Raw genomic sequence first — 24,069 nt, 5'->3', positions numbered from 1 at the left:
CAGTCGCCATATATATATAGATATATAATTAATAAAATAAAACAAAATTTAATTATAAAATCTTGATAATAATTTTCTAAGCTCTTATCAACTGTGCTAGACACTTAATATTAAATGGCCAGTTAACATGCACCTTAATCGAAGCCTACTGCATTTGAAGTACTCTAGCATCCATATGAAAGCTGATTTCCCAGGTATATTTCTTATGAAAGCTTACTTCATAAAATTAGACCTTTCTAATGCTTTATTAGAATAAACAAGTAATCATTAACCTCGTAAATATACCTATGGAATAGTATGAGCATTGGATTAGTGAAAGCTATATGGAGGGTTTTATTTTTATTTTTTTTTGGTACGAAAACCTATTAAAAGGGATATGATTAGGAAATTCATCCTAACAGTGAAAGAAAATTTTGTCCTCGTTTCAAGTCAGTGGCTCTGTTTATTTTTATTTTACATGTTAAAATGGGACAAAAAGCGTAGAATAGATTTATAGAAGTTTAAAGGGAGAGATAATAGAATCCAAGACGAGCAAATAGCTACAATCACATGGAGAACAAGAGGTTCCTTTAGTATTATGACCTTTTAAGTGCACAGGGAGGCGTAGGTAATGCAGGTGTCTGACTTTGTGAAGTAACTTCATTGCCTGGCAATCTTCAGTCAGTCCTCATCAAGAGCATAAACTATTACGGTTCTACTTGGTGCATAAACTGAGAAGGACCAAGGCCTGTTGTCATGTCTACCTTCCTGCATATTCACAATTATAGGGTCATTTCAGATATACTAGATTCTAGAAGATACCCAATAAGCAAAGTCTCACCTTAGAAAAGTATTGTGCCGTGTGATCAATTCGGTCGAATCCGCCAAATAGTTTATCATCAGAATCCAAAACCACCTGAAAAGCGTGTATACCAATTACCCACGTGGCATTAAACTAAAGCTGCATTTGCACCAGTCTCTATATGTTTGTGCAAATCACGACAGATTGAAAAGATAATTGCTAAACTCTTGAGGATTTAAACTCATATTATAAAGTGAAATTATTCGAGTAGCTCAGCAGTTTGAGTGTCATTTATATGCTAAATAAGTTAGCAGCAGGTCCCCTAAATTTACCTTATATTTTCCAGATTTTAAGCAACCAACGCGGTAGTTGACATAGCTGTTGGTCCAATGAAAATTGAAAACAAATACCAAATCACCTCGTTCAAAAACAATCATCTTATCTCCCTCATCTTTTCGAGAAATATATTGGTGCTCTGATGTCATGAACTGCAAAAACCATCCAATTAAAACAACGTTCCAATATAGAAAAGACATTGAACGCAATGAAGAAAAAAGACCTTATGCCACAATTTGTTAGTTAATAAGACGTCTTTAATGTTTTTGGACCTTATACACCAAAGAACTATATACCTAGAGTTATCGGTCCCTTAATTTTGCCAATCACCTTCTGGAAATATATTCTACCCTATCTTGATAAGATCTCAGTAGCCTCTGAGTCCATCAATTCGTCAAATAAAAAATCATTGTTAGAATATTTAGTTATCTTTTTTATTATACACTTACTGTCCACAATACTTGCAGGACTTTCTCTGTTTGTTTTATTTGCAACATTTTTGCATTTTAAGGAGCACAAATTTAAAATACAACATCTTTACTTTTTTCACATTAAGAACATGAAAATGGGCATTTAGAAAAGTTGTCTATTCCTTTACCATACAAAAAAATTCCAGAATAAGCATATAGACATGCTTAAGATTTTATGCAGCTGCTATCCAAACAATATCAAAACTTGCTATGCTGATGAGCAAGAATACGTACCTCATATTTCTCCTCAAGATGTTGCATTGCTTGATCAAATTCTTGCATTCCTCGATACCTGAGATATTCTGCATCACCCTGACATTACAAAAAGTAGTTTGCTAAGTATTTACATGCAAATATCCTAAAGGCAACTAACTATTACATAGTGGACCACACATACAAAATCAACCTTAAGAGTTCCTATATATAAAATATGCAATAATAGTAGGTAATTAACAGCGTGTACATAGATATTGTTAGAGGTATTAGATAAATAGAGTGAATGTTGTTCCATATTAATAGAAATAATTTTGGTATCATCATGAGATATTGTATCTTTTTTTTCCACAAATTCTTCAAGGTATGTGAGTCCCCTTTTTGTGGTTAGAGTATTTTTTCCCCACAGCTGTTCAGGTTTTACCATGAGTCTATATAATACTCATTTAATGACTATCTCACGAATATAGAAGCAATACAATAATTACTTTTCACAAAAATTTTCAGATATTAGGGTTGACTTCTTTAAATAAAGGAACAGTCTGCAGCTTGGATATGATATGTATTCAGTTGGCATGTTCTCTTGATTTCCTTGAATGTCAGATTTATATTGCTTCTTTCATAAGCTACAAAATTATCAGAGAGAAGAATGTCACTTAAAAATGCAAAAATTGGCATTTCTAGCACACAGTTGCATCTAATAGATAGCAGCGGAAAAGACATTGTATAGATGTGAAAAAAAACTGATGTTTGTGTAATGATTGAAACTACATAGGGAAAAAAAACAATCTGATATGAATTATCAGTTAATGAAGATAATCTCTGTTTTCATTTTTAGTCCGCTATCGTTTTTTATCAAAATTTTACTTCACTTTCTTGTGTCTTCTTATAGTAAAATGCAATACCACCATACAAACTTACTAGATCAAACATACGACGGCATTTGTCAAAACTAAAATTGTTCCCAGGCACTATCACTCCATTTGGAAGATGTTGCTCGCCTCTAGGAAAATCAATCCATTCTGAAAATGGAAAGAATTAACATATAAAGGATTGCATCAACGAGTATGATTAAAGTAAAACAAATTTCCCAATCTTTCAAACTTAGAATCCTTCAAGCAAAGTGGCACCATTACCTGGATGCCCAAACTCATTTCCCATGAAATTCAGATATCCTTCACCACCTAAACCCATTGTGAGTAGTCTAATCATTTTGTGTAGAGCTATTCCACGATCAATCCTTGGGGTTGATGGTCTATCCAGTGCCATAAACCCATACATATCCTACATCAATAGAAAGAAAATTGAGACTGTAAAATCAAAATTCATATAGTTCCCAACAAAGATAAATATGAATCCGTGCATTATTCACCATTTCATTTTTTTATGAATGTGTTGAAATTAGAAGGAAAAAACACACAGAAGTTAGCCTATTGAAAAGGAGGCAAGATTTGAACATTAGAGCACTGGCAAGGAGAGTTGTTCAATGCCAATATCTTGCATAAATTATTAAAAGTTTTTCACACTTTAACCCCAATGATTAGCTCTTATAAATCAAGTATAGTAGCCCCCATTTTAGTAAATTAATTGACAAACTACATTGGCATATCTACTAGACAACATGACAGATTTAAAAGAGAAACTTAACGGGAATTTCCATGGCTTAGTTTATAACTTAATGATTTACACACTAGACATGCCAAAATAGTTGATGGGAGCATCATAAGAACCTTGTCCATCAGCCAAAATGCAAGTGTCTTATCACCAACAAGAGCTTGGTCATGGCTTTCAGCATAAGCCACACATTTCTCTAGCCACCTCCTGTTGGTGAGAGTGTGAACAATGTCGCCCATCTTCCAGTCTTCATCCTTTAACCTGATGAATGAAAATCATGTAAGAACCACCTTTAAATCTTTGCAGTGAGAAAATAAGTAGGCTTGGACACTTAAATTTGCTAGATCTGTCACCAGGAAACATGTTCAGCATGTTCCCGACTAAGTCTGCTTCGTTGGACAGAAACATTGGTGGAAGGAAACAAGTCAGGGGATGTGAATCATCTGAACTTTTAAGATGCTTCATTTTATTTATTTGGACAACAAATTAAGCCACTATTGAAGCCTTGTAACATGGTTATATCAAAATTTATGAATAGCATATGACATTACAAGGAATAATGGAAGCAAAGAAAAGAGATTTCATCAATAGAATGAAAGAATACGATTTTTTTTTTTTTTAAAGAAAAGAGTACAGAAAATAGCACAAGTTCATGTAGTGCTTACTCCATAAATTCAATCCATTTATCCGGAATAGCCATATGAAGACGATAATCAAATCCTACACCACCGTCTTCTACAGGTATGCAGAAGGTTGGCATTCCACTGACCTATTTGAGTACATTAATGCATTTAATAAAAGAAAAGAAAAATGAAAGAAAGTTAATGAATACAACCAATAGTCAGTAGCAGCTATTACTAAACACTAAAAATGTCATAACTGTTCTTATATGAGATTGCATATCGTTTGTAAAATCTGCAAGACAACTAAAGTAAAATTCACAGTGGATTTCAAGAAATCTGTTTTCCAACATGTTAGCTAATAAGTTTCATAAGGCTTCCTGATCAAATTCATTTATACCGAAATATATATAAATACTGAAAATAAATGAACAGGACGCTTACATCTTCTCCAATAGTAACAGCCTCTGGAAAAAGTGCATGGATCATATCGTTTACCAACATCAAATAGACCACCGCATCCACATCAGCAGCATATCCAAAGTATTCATTGTAATTTCCAGTAAATCCCACCTATCATTAAGCAGTAATTAAAAGAGAACAGCAAAAATCAAGAGATTCATGTGGCATGTCGCAATAGTTCAAAATTTTATCACAAAAATATAAGTTCAATATCATAATAATAAGAGAACACCAAATAGACTTTTTCCTCCTCAGATGAGTGTACAAAATATCACATTCCTATAATAAAGTTCAGTGGCACGAACATATCTGCATTACCACTACCTCTAACACAGGGATGTGTGAAATTCTGAACATAACGATAATATACGGGAAAAAAGTTGCATTTCAAATGGGAAACTCTGAACTATTTTTGATAGTAAAGAAAGTATCCTCTAACCCCAAGTCCATGATGAGTGTACATCATTGAGGTTACACCATCAAATCTGAACCCATCAAACTTGTATTCTTCTAGCCACCATCTTGCATTGGATAAGAGAAATCTTAAGACCTAGAAAAAGATAAGAAGATGAAATGTTTGAAAATTTAAAGCTAAAGAGGCCTGAAAAAAGAAAAGGTTTCCTTACTTCCCAACACCCATAGTTAAAAAGGCGAGAATCCCAAATCCAATGAAAGCCTCGTGATCCAGAATGGAAATAGTGTGAATCGGTACCATCGAATTGATTAAGCCCATCAAGTACATTGTTGCTTGCATGGCTGGAGATAAAATGGAGAATGTTTAGAAGAGAGTATATTTCATAAACTATCTGACAAAAATGCAGACCTAATGATATGATTGATGTTGGAATATTTATTTTCTGAGAGAAAAAGAGAAGAATTTACATTTAGAGTTATGTAGGTATATGTGATCACTAGCACCAAAACCATCTCGTACTTTTGGATAGATAAATGCCATGTAGTCACATGGATGTATAGGGCATGTAGGCACAAAATAACAAACAGAAATGTAAAATGACAATGAAATAGATGAAGAAGCCTATTACGTCTTCTCATCCCATGCTTGAAGAGCTAGAGGATCAGATAAAACTAAAGGCATTTGTTTTGTAATATATAAAAAATTACTTCAGTGTACACATGATTCTCCAATAATTAAATTGACTAGCAGACTCCAAGGTGTTCTAGAAGTTCAAATGTAAATTTAGGGAAAGAAGTAAAGAACAAAGTAGGAACTTTATGGGTGGAAAACAAAGTAAATAAATGCAGTAGTAAATGAACGTTACCTATGATGAAGAGTGTTCTAGAAGTTCAAATGTAAATTTAGGGAAAGAAGTAAAGAACAAAGTAGGAACTTTATGGGTGGAAAACAAAGTAAATAATTGCAGCAGCACATGGACATTACCAATGATAAAGAGTGTCCATATGTATGTATGTGGATAAACATTAACCAAAAAATATACTGAATAAACCAAAAAGAATGATGTAACTTTTCATCCTTTTAAGTAAAAACAAGAGTCACCTGTGAACAATATCCATGAGAACAAGAAGACCTAGCTCATGGGCTCTATCAATCAAGGACTTAAGCTCATCTGGGGTGCCAAAGCGGCTGCTCGGCGCAAAAAAGTTAGTAACATGATACCTGCAATCCAATGTATGGTTGTTAAAAGCGTGGAAAAGAAAATCTGTCAGCACAAGTAGCAAATCCATAATTGAAAATTTACTTTCTATGAATCAATCATTTGAAGAGTACACAATCAATAACTCAAGAATTCAGAAATAAACCAGAGTATTTATAAAATATTACTCCTTTTAATGAAGACAGGTATGCCATACACCAGATTGTTGCTATTTCAAAATTTATTTATTATAGAAAATAATGTACCAGATATGCACCAGATTGTTGCTATTTCAAATATTAATTATTATAGAAAACCTTTACCAATAGCTGACATAGCATCGCAAGAGAACAAGATGAACAACCTTTGTTGGAGGAAACTTTAAAGTAAAAATTCTTATTAATTGCAAGTTGATTATTCCATCACTTGCTTATAGACAGGGGACTTTATGAAAAACAAATTAAAAAAATAAACAAATCGGGAAATACAATAATCCCTATGAATTGATTGCCAAATGAAGCGACTAAATAACAAAACAATACCAATTAATTGACTAGCCATAATAAAATATAGCATATCAAAAATGAAAATTTATCAAAATGACTTAAGTTATTATCCAAAAATTGGAATTCAGTTCAGTCAAATTAAATCCTTCTTGATCTGCATAATTCTACCCCACCAAGAAGAATTCAGCTCTTGAATGGGGAGGTAAGACTTTTCTAATTGAGCTTTGCAATGTCATGCATAGGTGCGAAATGGAGGTGCCTTTGTGAATGGATTGGGCAATGGGTGCTCCAATTCTTCAAATAGCTCGAGAGCAAGGTATTGAAGTTTGTCCTTAGAAATCCAAGGATAATCAATCTTTGAAAGTCCTTTTCAATGAGTTGTATCTATCTTTAGATGCATCTGTGAGGGGCTATCATTATTTAAGAATCCCACAATACATTCCATCTAAACCAGTTGTGTTATAGATGGGAGCACATGAACTAACATTGTCATATCTAGGGTGCAAATGAATCGAATCGAGTCGAATAATATGAGAATATTGATATTTGAGTTCGAGCTCGAAAATACAAATAATTTTGGCTCGAGCTCGATTCGAAATAAAATTCGAGCTCGAGTTCGATTCAAATTGTTCGAGCCTTGATTCGAACATATTCAAATTATAATTTGAAATGACTTAAATTCTATTTCGGTTCGAAATATTCAAACCTTAATTTGAATATATTTAAGTTAAAATTGTGTAAAACTAATTAGAATTCGATTCGAGTTCACCTTGCGAGCAGCTCGTGAACAATCAATCAAAATAGTATAGGTTCGAATTCGGCTCGAAAAAATATTGGAACATGTTCGAGTTCAGCCCAAATTTGATAATTTCGAATACAAATCGAATATTTTTCGAGCCGGCTCAAGAAACTCGCAAATCGGCTCGATTCGTTTGCACCCCTAGTCATATCGTGACCTATATGCAAACCATCAAACAAAGAGTGCAGACAAAGAAAGACTAGGATGCCCCCTGATATAGCAGTAAGTACTCAAGATTGCAAATTAGACTAATATTCAAATTAGTGGATGGGCTGATAACATATGCATTAGAATCAATTTTGCTCACAAATTGAAAGAAACTAGAGGAGTGAGCACTAAGTTTCTTGAAGGAGTTTCTAGGAAAATGTTCATAATGGATGTGGACAAGCACATAACCCCTACATTGTACCCCTTAAGTTTACGATGTGTATCTCTTTGACTTTTTATAAACTTCACTACACAATATAATTTTTCCCACATCAGTATGAATCTCTCTAATGTGTTCAATAAAATTATCATCAGATAAATAAGAAGTCGTAGGTAAAGGGTTCAAGCCAATAGGTTAACGAGTTCTTGACCAATAAACAACTTTGAATGGGTTACAACTAGTATACCAATTTATTGAACTGATGTACACAAATTTTATAAAGGCAGAATAGAATCCAAACACTCAGTTCTTCGCCAACTAAACATTTAAGCAAGTTGCTTAAATTTTAGTGGAGACTTTGGTCCAAAAAATAGTTGAAAGTATAAATGTAAGCAGCCCATGAAGTCTAGCAATGTTCCTAAAGAATAACTTGACTATCCACGAGGCATTGTTATTTATTACAGTAAAAAACATAAATGTGTCATCATCAAAAATCAATCCACTAATACTATAATAGAATCATGGCTCTAGTTTAGGAATTAGCAGTGGTGTGCACAGATTTATATTTTACCTAACTGCCTTAGTCGTCTAACATGTGCAACACAGGGATACAATCCAAGCAACATTTCATTGTAGTGAGATTTTTTTTTGAAAAAAAAAATGAAGGATCCAACACATTATGTGGATCCAAGCAACATTTCTCCATCAACTTGCATTGCGAGGGCATAGGTTGATTTTTAAAGTGCATCAGAATGTACTTCCATCAACTTGCACTTCATTTCTACCTAGACTACTATTGATATTTGCAAATCATGCTCTTTCAATCTAATATCATATTGTACCAGTCAAAGTAGTGTTTGAGTTCAGTGACTCAATTGAGGAATAAGTTCAGTGTCTAGGCCTAGTTTAGATGAGTGTCAAAAAAAACAATCTTATTCTTCCATAGTGAAATAATAACAACATGCATCGTATGTTGCCTAAGTGAAGATCGCTAGAGGCTTCAAGCTTAACTAATCCATCAGAATGTACTTCTCCATCAACTTGCACTTCATTTCTATCTAGACTAACTATTGATCTTTGCAAATCATGCTCTTTCAGTCTAATATCATGTTATCCTAGTCAAAATAGTGTTCCAGTTCAGTGACTCAGTTGAGGAATAAGTTTGGGTCTAACCAGCCATCAAGGTAGATGCTTCAAGCTTCATTAATCCAATTACGTTAATCTCATGTCTAGGCCTAGTTTAGGTATGAGTGTTAAAAAAACAATCTTATTCTTCCATAGTGAAATAATAATATCAAGATGCATCGTATGTTGCCTAAGTGAAGATTGCTAGAGGCTTCAAGCTTAACTAATCCAGTTATGTCAATCTCATGTTTAGGCCTAAGTTAGGTATAAGTGTCAGAGAAGTGATTATTCTTCCATAGTGGAATATCGATCATGATGATATGGTGCCTAAGTGTAGATCAATATAAAATGTATGATCTAGTAGCTCAGGATCCTTATCCGTTGTCAACTTGTTAAGTATGAAACAAACAAATAAATGCACAAAAATTAACTAAACTGACTAAATTAAACAAAAAAATTCAAGAAATGAATGAGGGAACCGAGTGGAAGTGAGCCTCTCTATTGTAAAATTTACACTATGAAGACCTTGAACAAGCAAAATTTCCTTTATGACTCAAAAATGACCCTTTTTTATTCTAACTTTTTGAATCCTATAAAAGAGAGAAGCCATGAGAATGGAGCTTGCTCGCAAAGTAGAAGTCACTATTTGACGTTGACTTGACACAAGGACATCAAGGGTTCTATGTTAACATAGTGATAAGGTGGATAAGGAAGAACGATGCGAGTGGAGAATGATGCAAATAAAATTGGGCAAGACCAAGGTGAGATAGTGTTGGGATTTGTCCAGCATTGAAGTGGTGGCTAAGCGATGGACGGAGGTGGTGTCAAGATAACAATGACAGGAACTATTTAGTGTGTGCGGGAGAAGGTGGTAGGAGTAGAATTTTGAGAGACAAGGGAAGATGCAAGATCAACTATATTGGATACCGAACTAGGAGTTTGGCTCTAATACCAATTGATGACACAACATATAAAAAAAAATAAACAACCTTACATTACATAGAGAAGATGCATAGAAATTCCTTCTCGTTGCAAAATGATTATAACATTGACTCAACATTGTTTGTACAAATCAAACTCTACAAAAACTAAAAATTAAGCAAATCAGAACACACAATAATCTCAATTAATTGACTACCCAAAATAAAATCTAGAAATCAAATATAACAAATTGCCAAACAATTTGGATTATTTCCCAACAATTGGAATTCAAAGCTCAGTCAAATCAAATCCTTCCTAATCTGCATTAATAATAGTTAGAACTCAACAGACAGACTTCTTTATTTTTAAATAACAGCTACCCCAACCACGCTGAACCTTCATGAATGCAGAATAAAATGCATCAACGTCAACTAAGGGGTAGAAGAAATTAGAACAATCTTCACTGAAAAAAAGGCTTTAGAATAGGAACTTCATAAAGAGGCTGATTCATAGACAAACATCTAGATATGGACACATCTATGCATGAATACAGACTTATCAAAAGCAAACACCTTTATATGGATCTGTAGACATAGATATAATGAATATCTTTGTCAAACATGTCAATAAAATTTTATGTAAACATGAGTGTGGGTTTAGACTTCATCCTGAACAAAAGAAAAACAATTAGACTAAGATAGCTTGCTTGTGTGTGTGTCCAGTTCTTCACTTTGGCATTCCAATTTGTTGGCCTTTGCATTTCCTTGTTTTAGGATTATCAAAAAATATATCAACTATATAGCATTGGCTTTTCATACTTCTTGGGAATTTGAAATGATACATATGCACAAATATAAATACCATTGCCATAGTTTAATGTTCTTGCTGATACACCATGTGCACCAGAAGCAGAAATCAGAAAGAAAGACTGTTACACTTTGAGCATGCTACAGTCTAGTAGATTCTAGTTCTAATTCATTTATTTCACAGTAAAAGAAAATACCAACATCCTAGAGATCAGAATGTCCGAGAGATATGGTAATGCTAAAGCAAGGCATCTAGTTTGCTTGTACCATCCAACAAGCTGGAAAACTAACATAATCTTGATTATACTTATAGATGCATTTCTTTCAGAGTTGACATTAAATCACTGTGATCACATTTTTACCCATAAGTGAGTACAGGTAATCTTAAGTCTGTTACTTATGCTCATAGAAGAAAGGCATCGGCGACCTTAAATATTTCCATATAGGTAATCCCAAGTCAACACGATAAAAAATCTTGAAATTCCCAAGTCTCATACTAGCAAAATTGATAATCATCATAAAACAAATCAAACAGCTTAGACAAAGATCAAGATGGTAAATGCATTTTTGTAATCTGGTGGCAATGAATGCAATTCATAGAGCTTCTGGCATTTCTGAACCACAATACATAACACCATTAAGGAAATGTGCAAGGCTACACATGAGGTGTTGCCACTATTAAGAAAATGTGCAAGGCACCAACGTGGAAAAATATTACCCAAAGCTAGCATAATTTGAGTGTTCTTGAATGGCCATTATCTGAACAGCATTGTACCCGAGCCTTTTGATTCGTGGCAAAACATCATCCCTAAAGCTGACATATGTATTAATCTTGCCCTCCTGCACAAGCGCCCACAAATTACTGATGGTAGCATAAATTTCTTGAAATGTAAGCCAAATAAGCAACAATAATTGGAAGCTTGAATTTCACTCTACAAATACAAGTTTTGTATGGCAGGTGGTTATTTTTTGCTTTACAATTTAGAAAGATGCACACTTTAATAATCAAAATAGAAGGGAAAAAAATCATTACTATGCACACAATCACTGACGCTCTCTCAAATTATCTTTCTCAGTCCTGTATTGGCATGTGGTTCCCAATCAGGCATCACATTGTGGTAATTCAAAAAGAACAATGCTTACGTTGAGAATTTATACAAATAAGAGCAACTGTAGTATGAAGATCACAGAGAAATATAAAGTAGTCAAAATTGTGAAACTAAACATTCACAAGAATAACCATACCGGACTACTCATTCCAACATGTGATTCATAAATACGCAAGGACTTTGGGGCTTTCGGCAGAGGATGTTTGAATACATATCTTTCCTGTACACATATCAAAGTGTTATGGGAAAATAAGCAGATTTATGAATGAAGTTTCTACAATAATGGAAGCAATGCTCACAAGAACCTCCCTTCATCCTTTGAGATAGAAGGGAGAAACGACAATAATGTGAATAAGAATAAGTAACTTGCCAAATTGCTAAATACCACATATGTAGTGGCGAATAGCATTCCATACCTCTTCAGGTGGATCATAGTATATTCCATTATATGGAATTTCATGTGGTGCCTGTACAGAAAACTTGATCCAAGCAGGAATTGAATCCTTGATGCCAGAGGGAGTATCCATGCGTATCTAACAAGAAGATTAAACATTTTTCGTTGTATTACTTTAGTGACACATATAAGACAAGCTATTCCTGTGATCCTCAAGTTTGTTTAATATACTTCAGAACACATATCTTAATTAAAGAATTTAAAATATCGGTGCATCAGCAAACATCTAAAAGTAATAGTGAACATCAATACTAAAATTGTACTATTCAGTACTCTCTCATAAAATCACATGGTGTTATTTCAAGATTTCCTTTTAATAATGATTGTACTATGTTTCTAGTTTTAGTAGTGAGGTGCAACGGGCATGATTCTTCAGACCATGACATCTTATTTTTTTACTTGAAAGAAAAGTCATGGTTTAAATAAAAGTATTAGAGTATTGTTTAGTTCTAGAGTCTCAATCTCTAGCTAAAATAGTATAGCTTCAGTACCATGTCATGCCAACAATAATATGATTTGGTATGTTCCAAAGTGCACAGATATCAACTTAAATGAATTTTAAAAAGTCAACAAAATAAATTTTTTTTGAAAGGAGTTATAAAACCATTTAAAAAAACATCTCATCTTCACTAATGACTTATAATACTACAATGATTGTTGTGCCTTGGAGGAGAGCATTTGTTCTTGTAGCATTATACTGATATCAACCTTATAATTTCTAGACCCAAATAAATTATACTCCTAGGATATCTCGTATCGAAAATAAATTGGTTTCACTGCATATTCATTTAACTACTAGGAGTTGAACTGAATTGACACAACCAGAACTAGAAGAGGCACACGGACAAGATACAGATAGTCACAAACTCAGAATTTATCTTACTCCAATACCCCTCCATTTTGTTGTTGTTGGTGCTTCCCTTCCTCCCTTTTAATTATTGTTTCACCCCATCCCCAAAATTGGTAGATGAAATCAATGAATGGGTCATGGGAAGAAAATATTGCTATCTCACTCACAATTTGTTTCATACAATCCCCAACAAGGCAAACACTTTCTCAAACGATACCACCGAAATAATGATGAAAGTAATGACAAAGTGAAATCTATGAATATAGTACTGCCTTCTTAATTAAGCATCTCCAAATATAAGCATCTCAACTAAGTGATCATGAATCACTAATACCATAAAAATAGTCGTGCATTAGATATGAGCATTGGTTGCTAGAAAAATGTTTTAGTGTGCTCTAACTCCATAATTTTCCAATATTAACTTAACTAATGCTCCTAAGATATCTAGTGTTTGAACTAATTTCTTCACATGTTTATAAAAATAGCTCGGTTAACCACTAGGAGTTAAATTTGGATTCAAACAATTGGCATTGTCCATACGAATGCATCTTAGTTTCTCTGATGTCATTCCTCTTTGTAGCTGTTGATGCTCCAGTTGATGATTCTTCCTTCCCCACCCTCTCATATTTTAGAGTGTTCATCTCCTCCCTTTGAATTCCAAATGGAAGGATGAGTCAAGAGAAGAAATCTTTCTGTTTAGACAGATTCCATACAGTCACAAGGTTTGTTTAAGTCATTATTACCACAATTGTATTGCCAAGAGAGTTTCAATGACATTCTCCCTTGTAGACACGATATTGATATTGTCCAACAGCTGAAAAGATATGTTTTGATTATGCGAATCAATACCAATCAGCATTTGCAACAGTGGATTAAAAGAGTGGTATTGAGCTATTCTTAATTTAGTATCAAGTGTTTTAATTTTGATTTTAATCATTAAGGATTCATATTAACATTGATATAATGAATGACATAAAGCATAATTCAAAGAATCCAAATTCATGAGAGTCAAGGATGTGGCCATTGATCATTGAAGGTGAATAGTGCAACATTAGGGAAGTAAACTTTATCTAAGTAAATTTCATCTAGGATAATTTTTGCTGATGCTTGTTGAATAATCTCATCCAATTATTTTTTAATGTGGTGATTCAGTCTAACTTAAGACTCCAAATCAAGGAAAAATTTCAGCCAATTGAATTAATGTGGCAATTCAATCCTAATTAAGGCTGCTGGTTGAGGAACAATTTCAGCCAATTGGAATTAATTTGGCAATTCAGTCAAAACTGGAATGTATACTTTAGAGACTAATGTAATCAATTATCTTCCATTCTTCAAGGACAAAAATCTAACAAAGTAACATAGGCTGAAATGGGCCAATACATGATCACATGGACCTCACAACAAAGGTAGTTCTTTCTGGCAATTTAAGAGGACGAGGGAAAATCTTCAATCCAGCTGTATGTTTTGGCAAAATGAGGTATCTTTCATATGAGAAACTTAAGTGATTTGTCAATAGGACAGAAAGCTCAAATAAGCATATAAAACATACAGAATCATTTTGCCAGAACCCAATTCTATACAATAATCTCCCTTCTTTACATCCTAAATAAACAAAATTGCAGCCAAATTATTTGTCACTGCTAGAAACTGTAATCAGTCTGCCTAGTGATTGGTTTCAAGCTTAGATCATAATATAGATTCAGGTCATGTGCCTATAATTAAATTAACTGCAAAGAACTGGCACAAGTCAAGACAGAAATTTGGTGATAATAGGCACTGGAAACAAAGGTGAAAATATAGAATACATAGTTTCCAAAAGAACATACCTTTACCCGTGAGCCATGTGGAATAGGCGGAGAGCCATATGCATTATTTGGTACAAAGACCTCCCAAACGCCATATTCATTCTGAGCATAATTGTTCAGTAAAATTCAGCAGAAGAAACAATGATGAGATTCACATATATGAAGAAAATTCATAATTGCGTATTCTTGTTCTGCATAAATGTCCAACAAAATCAGATTATATAGACTATACATACACTTGTGAGAGGTAATTAGTTAAATAATCAAAAGCATGGGAAAGAGTTTTATACTTGGAACTTCCTACAGAATGGGACACTAACAAAACTAACCCAACTACCTACTGCTGGTTTTACTGAGGTTTAGTTAGTTTCAGTATTTTGAGAACATATATGCAAAAGTTCATGTAGTAGAATACATTATGCTGTCAATGATTTAAAAATCATGCAACAGTTCAATCTGTGCATCATCACTTGTGATGAAAAAATCATAAGAAAAGATGCATGGTGCCAAAACATAAGTTTTGGGACATTCAAAGAAAGAACTATATAAAATATAAAAAAAGAGAAAAAATCCAGGAAAGAGGACTTCACCTTGGTCATGACATTCGCATGGGGGTTCCAGTTGTTGAAGTCTCCTATGAGTGTTGCCCACTGAAATTAAAACCAAGTATTTACTTCTCTAAGAGAATAAGCTACAAAGAAGTAAAGAAAATGCAGACTCCATCCATCACTCTGAATTAGTATCCCTTCAATATATCCAAATCCTGATTTAGCAGATATGTTCAGCAAGCAATATATTAGGACACAACAACCAAACAACACACCAAGATGTCTTACAAGTGTTTAAAAGGAAAAAGGTAACATAAATAACTGAGGAATCCAAGATAACATATCACATGATAAATCTCAAGTTGCACATTTGATAAATTCAATTTTAACATACAATTCATGCTGTTCAAATCTAGCAACACAAAGTCATTAATCTACACAGTAGGACAATCAATTTCTAAGAATCAAAGTCACACTATATTATACAACAGCAATAGCATGTATATCCCAACTATTCTGCATTTAAAAACTTCTTTGTCAACTGACTCCATGTTAAGTGCCCTAAATCTGTAAAAAACTGCCAAATCTAATAAAACCTAAGAATCAAATCCATTAGAATCTACACAGGTGATTGCCACATTATGTATAGGTAACCTTATTTCAGTTTCTTTGTACGATCACTTGTAAGCTGTAAGAATTGTCCCTTAACCCCTTAATCAAGCTTTCTGGTAATTAATTATCATAATTATTATGATCAAGTAATAGTTCTTTGGTTCCTCAAGTAAGATACTCAGCAAGCTACATGTTCAAACATCCAACTGCCTCATTATATAAGCTTGAACAATGGTCAGAAAACCCAAAAATGGATAACCATGCTGGCAACTTAGATGAGATGATGAAAATAGTTTTAAAAAATAAAATAGAATATAAAAAGGTAGGATATAGTTACCAACAATAGGTTCAACTAGTTGAAGTATCAAAGAAATAGCAATTTAGAATATAAAATGCCTGAGAAACTTAAGGCAAATAGTTTCATCCATCAAGTTTGAGTTGAAGGTTCTTGATAGACCTATAATTTTAAAACCTACAGAAGAAACAGGTGCTAGTTTACTTCTCAAAGAAAAAAATGGTAAGGAGGAAATACTTAGTCAGGCTCAAATAAGGTCTCACATGTTCATATCAGCTAAATTGCCAATGGGTTCACCAACAATTCCATAACTAAGGGCATGTTTTAATTATGGCATTTTCTCAAAGGGCGCACTTGGGTTTTAGAATTTTCCAAAGGACACACCATAGTTTTATATTTCCCAAAGAGCTTATTAAAAAAAACAAAAAATAAAAAATTGCAATCCGCTAGTCGAGCGGCCAGACCAAGCGGTGGAAGAATTTTTATATTTTCTATATTTTTTTTATTTTTTTTAATAAAAAGGATATTTTGAGAAAGCAGTACCCTCTTTAGGAAATATGAAAGTATGGTGCACCCTTTGGGAAATTCTAAAACACGAGTGCGCTCTTTGGGGAAATGCCCTTTTAATTATGATGCCCGATTTTAGTTTGTTTAGAATTGTGTGTTGTAGACCGTAGATAAATTCAAATGTAACTAAACTCTAATGTAAAGTTGTACATCATAAAATCATTGATAATCAAATCAGAATACCATGATTTCAAACTCATAGATTAACAACAACAAGACCCGGCAACCCTATTTCTCACTAAAGGAGGTCAGCTATATGGATCATCCTACGTCATTGAGTTCAATCCTCTACTATATCATATCATCATCTATAATTAAATGAATTTTCATGTTCATAGATTAACAAAAACACAAATTTGAAATTTCAATTCAGCCACAAACCAGTGGCCAAATACACAGAATTAAAATGTGAACTAACAATTAAACATGGATAGCTAACATATTAAAAAAAAATGTCAATACTTGATTGTCACAAGACTACAAAAGCTTATAAGATGGTTATTGCTAAAACAAAAGACCAACCTCTGCTCCAGGAGCCCATTCCCGATAAGTGATGCCATTCTTGCTGGAAAATACAAAAAAAAACAATCATGTGTTAACTATCATAAGAAAATCTTGAATAGTAATTATCAACACAGCAAGGACAAAACAGCATTAGGGTATAAAGAAGGCAGCGCAAAGAACCTATATATGATACAGTTTTTGAGTTCTCACAAGTTCTAGTGGCATAGGTTTTATTGATTTTATATTCATCATAGTAACGCAAGGGATTAATATTTACAAGGGTATGAACAATCATTGTCAAAACCAGCTGATAACAATACAGATACCAAAGATCAGTCATCTTATTTAAATTGATGGTTAAGTTAAAAAAAAGTAGAGAATCACAAAAATATTACCACGAAATCACTTAACTCCACTCGAAAATGGACTAGGTTGAAGAAAAATTGTGAGATCACAAATGAAAAGGATGGAATAGGTTAGAAATTTGCCAACCAAAATTGATTTTGATAATCTCGATTGATCAAGTGAACTCTTTTCCAATCTTAACTTGAATACTATCTTAGACATACAAGTGAGAGAGATAGCCCATGTTCCTCACATGAATTGTCAGTTAAGTCCTTCACCTCCTTGCTGCCTAAGATTTGTTATGACATCAATGAAAAAAACTTGTATTGTCAGATTTGATTTACCACTGAGTAGATTAAGCACATTATTAACCTCTTCTTCCTTAGAGTTTCATCGAGAGTTATAATACCTCTCTCGAGTCTCCATCAGTACTGCTCCAAAATCCCCTTTTCAATTAAAACCAATAAAATGGAATATTAAGTAATAGTACAATTTAGTAAATAAGACATTAATATCTAATAACATATAATTATTTTATATTATTAAATGTGATAGCCTCTATTAATATGTTTTTTATTCATTCTATACTAATAAAATATAACTTATTATCTATCAATAATCTAAAAAATATCCATTTAATTTAATAATAAAATAGAATTTGATATCTAATATGATTGAAATCGCTGACTATTTGTTATCCATATTGTGTAATTATGCTATTCGATGATAGAAAAGATTGAAAAATCATTTGCCACATTGTCTCAGATTATGATTTAAAAAAAAAAATTCACAGATTTTGAACTCACCAGCTGTACTGATCAAATATACCCAACAGATAGAAGAAAATTTTTCTAATGGCTATCTGAAGTACATCATCCAATTCAAGTTAGGAAGCCATTTTAGCAGAACACCACTAGGCAATACTTCCAAATTTGTGTGTGTGTGTGTTTTGCATATAGGTGTCTGTTTGGCAGTTCTCCAAAAGACCCACCCATTCAAGGTGGCATATTGATATGAGATGTTAGTATACTTAACAATCTGGGTTGATGATAGAAAATATTTTGGATAGTAGAGTGAAATCTTTGTGCTCCAACAACAGGAAGTTCAAGGGTAGAAAAACATTCTTGCTTGTTGTGGATATTTTGTGACGTAAATTGCACATAGAGATATTTAAGAAGTAAGAACATTTAGCTGCTTCTTTAGAAGGCCTAATGAATTCTGACATAAAACATCCACAAAACAGTAAGGATACTAAATTGAAACTTAGGAGAAAAAGTTTGAGCTTCTGAAACATTCATGGACAAGAAAGGTTAAATATAGGTACATGGATCATCCCAGACCCTGAATTAATGTAGCATGTTGCATTGAGGCTTCCTTTTTTACTTGATTATTTAGTACAAAGAAAAAAGACAGCATATGTCAGTTAGAAATAAGAGGTGTGCCTTAGAAGGATCGGTCTTGTTCAAAAAAACCCATTAAACAAGTCAGGATTCAGTAACATGAATCCATACAAAGCTAAAGCAATCAACCTGACCATATTCAATTCATTGAGAAGAATGACAGTAACATGAAGATCTATGTTCTACAACTTGGCTTCACCTTCTAAGGATATAAATAGACAAACCTATCCCATTCTCAATTAGAATAAGGTAGTGAAACAATGGCTTCATGAGATGAACATCTCACTGTAAATTGTGGGAATTCAAAATTAAGATTCACAAGTATAAAAGCCAAGGTGAGGAATGATGAACAACGGCTTCCATCAGATGCTAAGATGCATAATTATACCTGCGCTGAAAGCCAAATTTTTCATAGCCACAGGAAAATTTATCTAGACCACCTTCATTTTGGTCAATCATCTCGCGCATTTTCTTGTAATGGCTATATCTGCAATAAAAAAAGTTAAGATATCACTCACTAAAGCTAATTTCTTGATATCAGCAATAACATAGATAGACAAGGAGAAAATGAAGAATGACAATTTTTTTAGCACTAAACAATAATGCAAAGAACACCATAAATGACAGTTTGACTGGGATGAATAAGAAGTAATTTAGTGTCCAGTTCCTATTTTTTCATATGAAAACAAGCATTGCAGTATTGAACTTCCAAAATGGAGGCTCCAAGAAGAGAACCATAAAATTGAAATAAGAATCCAGCATAAATTAATAGGGACTAGCAGGTCAAAGTTGTTCATACGAATTCTTCTATGAACAACAATTGCACTCTTGAAAACAAAATAACAAGATGACAAAGGATATGTACCTACCGGTAATCAAGATGTCCACTGAAACCCCTTAAAGTTGGATCAATTTCATAGATCCTTTGACCAGAACCAGGAGGAGGAATAGACTTTGGTTGTCCTTCAACCTCAACATTTTCTTCATCGTTACTAACTTCACTAATGATATGAGGAGCGACTATTGTTTGCTCTTCTTCAGGGTCAACCTTCTCCTCACTTACTAGGTCAGTTGTTTCTGGTAACAACTGCAAAGGAAACATAGATCATAGATGTCAAGTTAACAACAGCGCAAAATGTGTTAAAACAGTGATTTGAGAATTCAGAAAGTAAAATGGTTGCTTAATGAATCAGACATTCAAGTTATGTATGTTCTAGAAAGGTCAAAGTCGAGCAAAAAACATATTTAGGACACACATATAGCAACTTAAAATAGCTCAAGATGTGTTAAAATGGTGATTTATCAATTCAGAACTAAATGATTGTTTGGCGAATCAGACTATCAAGTTATATATCCTAAAAAGGTCAAAGTTGAGCAAAAAACATATTTAACTAATAATTCTGAAGAAGGATTCAGCCAACAACTTCAAGAGCAACCATCAGCTATATTGCTCAGACTCACAGATGAGTATCCACACTAAATATTAAGCATCCGACATGACTTTCTAAAAATTTTACACGTGATAAATAAAGACATTTAATGCCCATTCAATGTGTCAGCATTTGAGTGTTTGATATCAAACAAGGGTATAAAGGTGGAAAATGAAACGAGAGTGTGATTCATAGGCCAATGGGAAACTACTGAATAAGCTTGATGAAATATTTTTGTGATATGTAACTGAAGACTATGAAACATACGCTTTTTTATTATCACATGAGGCAATATTTTGTGTGACTCGAGAGTAATACTTGATGTCATGAAACAATAATTGCAATGCAACATAAAGGTGAAAAATAAGACAGATATATCTACTCACCTCTAGACCACTCGATATAGCTTCTATGTTTGAAGATGTGTCGGTGGAAGATGACGAGTCATCACTTTCAGCAGCCAGAACTAGCACTTTGCCCATTGCAGCAACAGTTGAAGATACAGGGTCAATATCATGAGAAGTACCTATAATTCATTCACTTTAAGGCCTTGTTTCCTACAAAGGAAAAAAACTACTAGGGAAAAAAGATAATTGAAAAAAAAAACTCATGGGATACTAATGGCATAATATTTTACATTCAATTGTTCCTTGGGGAAGGAAAGAGGGAGGACAACTTAAATTTTATATCTTTATTTATAAAAATAAATAACAATAATAATTTTTAAAATTTTAAATTCAGATTTGTATTTCATTGCTCACAAAAGTGACTTTTCTATCCAAATCAGACGAAAGTAATATAGGAAAAACTAAAAAAAAAATCTACTTTGTATTCCTCCCTCATTTCCACCTAAGGAAATGGAGGATAAGTATATTGAATATCAATAATCAAAGAAAATAGCATCTTCCCATCAGATTGATGAGAAAATTCATTAATTCAACCAAGGGTATCTTTTATGACATAGAAAGTGCAATAAAGAAAGACTGAATAACATTAGAGGTAAGACAAGAATCAAATTATTTGTACAACTAACACTTTTCACTAGTATTGTTGTATACTTCGTTACATTTCTCAAACATAATTCTGTAATTATTCAAAGCAACTACAAGAGGAATTTTTACCTTTCACTTAATTATTCTTATTAGATCAAGTTGGCTGCTACAGAATCTATTTGGCATTTCACATTAACTATCAAGAAATATGCCAATTACATAATATAACAGCTCCATCATATATAGACAGCTAATTGCAAAAGAAAATTGCTCTTTGAGAATTGAAGACACGTTGTTCAACAATCCCATTTCAGCTCATAAAGGACAGCATAAATGCTTATCCATTGGGCAACCATTTTCACTCTCCTAAAAGAAAATGACAGCTAATTTCGAATTCTAAAAGCTCTTCAAATAATAAACACAGTCTACATCAATTCAGATATAATGAACAGCATCAAGATTTTACAAATAGAAAGGTCTTTTCAATTCCCTAAAAGATAATTCAGTTTAAGGATGGCATTGTTAATGTTTATAATTGAATAATCATTTTATTCAGTTAGCAACTCATCTCAAACTCCCCGTATCAACTGTCATCAAGAAACTGAAAATTTGTAATACAATATTGCCACATAACCAATCAGAGAATATTTGAATTACATCCTGCCTGTAAGAGATTGATCCTGAACTACATATACAATCTCTCACCCAAAGACTACAATGAAACTTTTGCAGTTCTACATCCTAACTGTTCAAGCTTGAAGATACAATCTATGCATGCATGCTATGGTATGAAACTCACCATCCAGAGCCAGAAAAAATTATCTATTATTCTTGACTTTTGCAAGATGCCAAAAGTAACTCTGACATCTTGATTCTTGAATGTGTAAATTCTTCTCTAGGTCCTCCATGCACATGCAAATTTGAATCAAGGATAGTAGCGCATTGCAAATCCATTGCATACCCAAAGAAAATGACCTAACACAAGTGACACCCCACATTCCCACCCCAATGAAAACGCATAAAGCCTCATTCTGAACTCCAGACGAACTCTGATTACGTCATTGCTATTAAAATAAAATAACTTCAACAATCTGGCTTCAGCTCCATGGTTCTGTTGGGATCATTTATTAATAAAAGATTTTTTTTAAAAAAAAATCACTCCAAGGAATGCAGAAGCGAGAAGAAAATAACAGTTGCTAATGAAACGAGATCAAATGACACTCCAAAAGGTAAATAAGACAGCACGGAAATAACAAAAATAAAAATAAACCTCAGACTTCTGAAGGCAGAAAAATTGAATCGAAAACACAAAGAACACAACAATAACACCAAAATTGCCATCAACCAACAAAGCAAGCAAATGCCTCACCAGATATCCGCGCCTTTGTGGTCGGATTCCTACGGACGTAATCGAGGCGCACGCTGCTGCCCCTCCGCAGGCTCCTCGATCCGGATCGCGCATTTATCGGCGAGGTGCGGAGTGCAGGGAAACGCGTTCCGACCAGAGCGAACGTCATCATCCCGAACAAAAACAAAAGAAAACGAAGCAGAAGCAGCTATAGACAGTGAAAAAAAATATGCAAAGCGTGACGCGAGGAATGCGATCCACAACGCAAGCGGCCGGAGGAAGGCGAAGTAGCCCTGCCGTTTGCCTCTTCTTCCTCTCGAATGGATCCCTGATTCGCGTCCGGCAGATACTGGCGTAGTTAGCCGGATCGATCGGCGAGATGGAAGCTGAGCGAGCGAGTTCCAGAGGTTGAGAGTGAGAGAAGGGGTCGTCTATAAAGCCAGTCGTCTTGCACGAGGACAACACAACCGAGAGCGCCTGAGATGGGACTGCGCCACGTCAGCAGGTAGGGGCAAGGGAAGAAGATGAGTAATGAACGGCTTCCTTTCCTTCTTCTTACCTGTGCACGTCGCACGCGGAGAGTGGGAAAGGCCGTTCGCTTTTTTCTCGTCGTTTAATTTATTTTTAGGCGTCATGATCCTTCACCATTTAAGAAAAGTATAGTATAAAATTAATATCTATAGACATAATAAATGTATTAATACAAATTATTTAGCTTTTTGAATCTTGTAAAATTTTAATCGTAAAAGTTTTATTATTATTTCGAAATTAGTTATTAAGTTATTTATATTTATTTTCTAACTAATATCTAAATTAAAATAAGATGATATTAGTTCAATTTTAATTTAAAATTTAAATATTTTGATGTGATCTTAATTTTTTTCTCCATAAACAAACGAAATGGCTGTCACTGCCATGTCGATCCTTTTCCGGCAGGAGCCAGCCAAGGGCCTACGATTACGAACCTTTGTTTTTTGGCAAGTGGTCCCTAGTCAACATAATATCAATGGACGGTCAAGAACGACCTATCTCGTAATCATGGTGCATATTTGGTCGTCCGAGTTATGATATTAGGGTAAGATATTTAAATTATAGATATTTATAATTTAAACTTTAACTATGATATATTTATAAAGAATATACTTTTAAATTTATCTTCATCATCAATAGAAAAATT

General features: G+C 33.7%; 1 protein-coding gene across 1 annotated transcript; it reads right to left on the bottom strand.

The window, feature by feature from the left end:
* Positions 1 to 380: 380 nt before the first annotated feature.
* On the bottom strand, positions 381 to 23,412 carry LOC121975331 (1,4-alpha-glucan-branching enzyme 2-2, chloroplastic/amyloplastic-like). Its single transcript, XM_042526915.1, has 22 exons — positions 22,914 to 23,412; positions 20,939 to 21,078; positions 19,992 to 20,209; positions 19,511 to 19,609; positions 17,396 to 17,438; positions 15,442 to 15,501; positions 14,873 to 14,953; positions 12,159 to 12,275; positions 11,879 to 11,962; positions 11,352 to 11,473; positions 6,013 to 6,132; positions 5,123 to 5,252; positions 4,936 to 5,046; positions 4,479 to 4,607; positions 4,080 to 4,183; positions 3,531 to 3,675; positions 2,937 to 3,084; positions 2,722 to 2,822; positions 1,822 to 1,899; positions 1,114 to 1,269; positions 821 to 895; positions 381 to 747 (listed from the first exon to the last, which is right to left on the bottom strand). The coding sequence occupies exons 1-22, from the start codon at positions 23,062 to 23,064 to the stop codon at positions 661 to 663; spliced, it is 2,499 nt and encodes an 832-aa protein (XP_042382849.1). The 5' UTR covers positions 23,065 to 23,412; the 3' UTR covers positions 381 to 660.
* Positions 23,413 to 24,069: the final 657 nt, after the last annotated feature.

The sequence above is a fragment of the Zingiber officinale genome, chromosome 4B, assembly GCF_018446385.1.
Source record: "Zingiber officinale cultivar Zhangliang chromosome 4B, Zo_v1.1, whole genome shotgun sequence".
NCBI lineage: Eukaryota > Viridiplantae > Streptophyta > Magnoliopsida > Zingiberales > Zingiberaceae > Zingiber > Zingiber officinale.
Note: the sequence above shows the minus strand (reverse complement) of the source record. Positions and strands in the feature narration are given on the sequence as shown.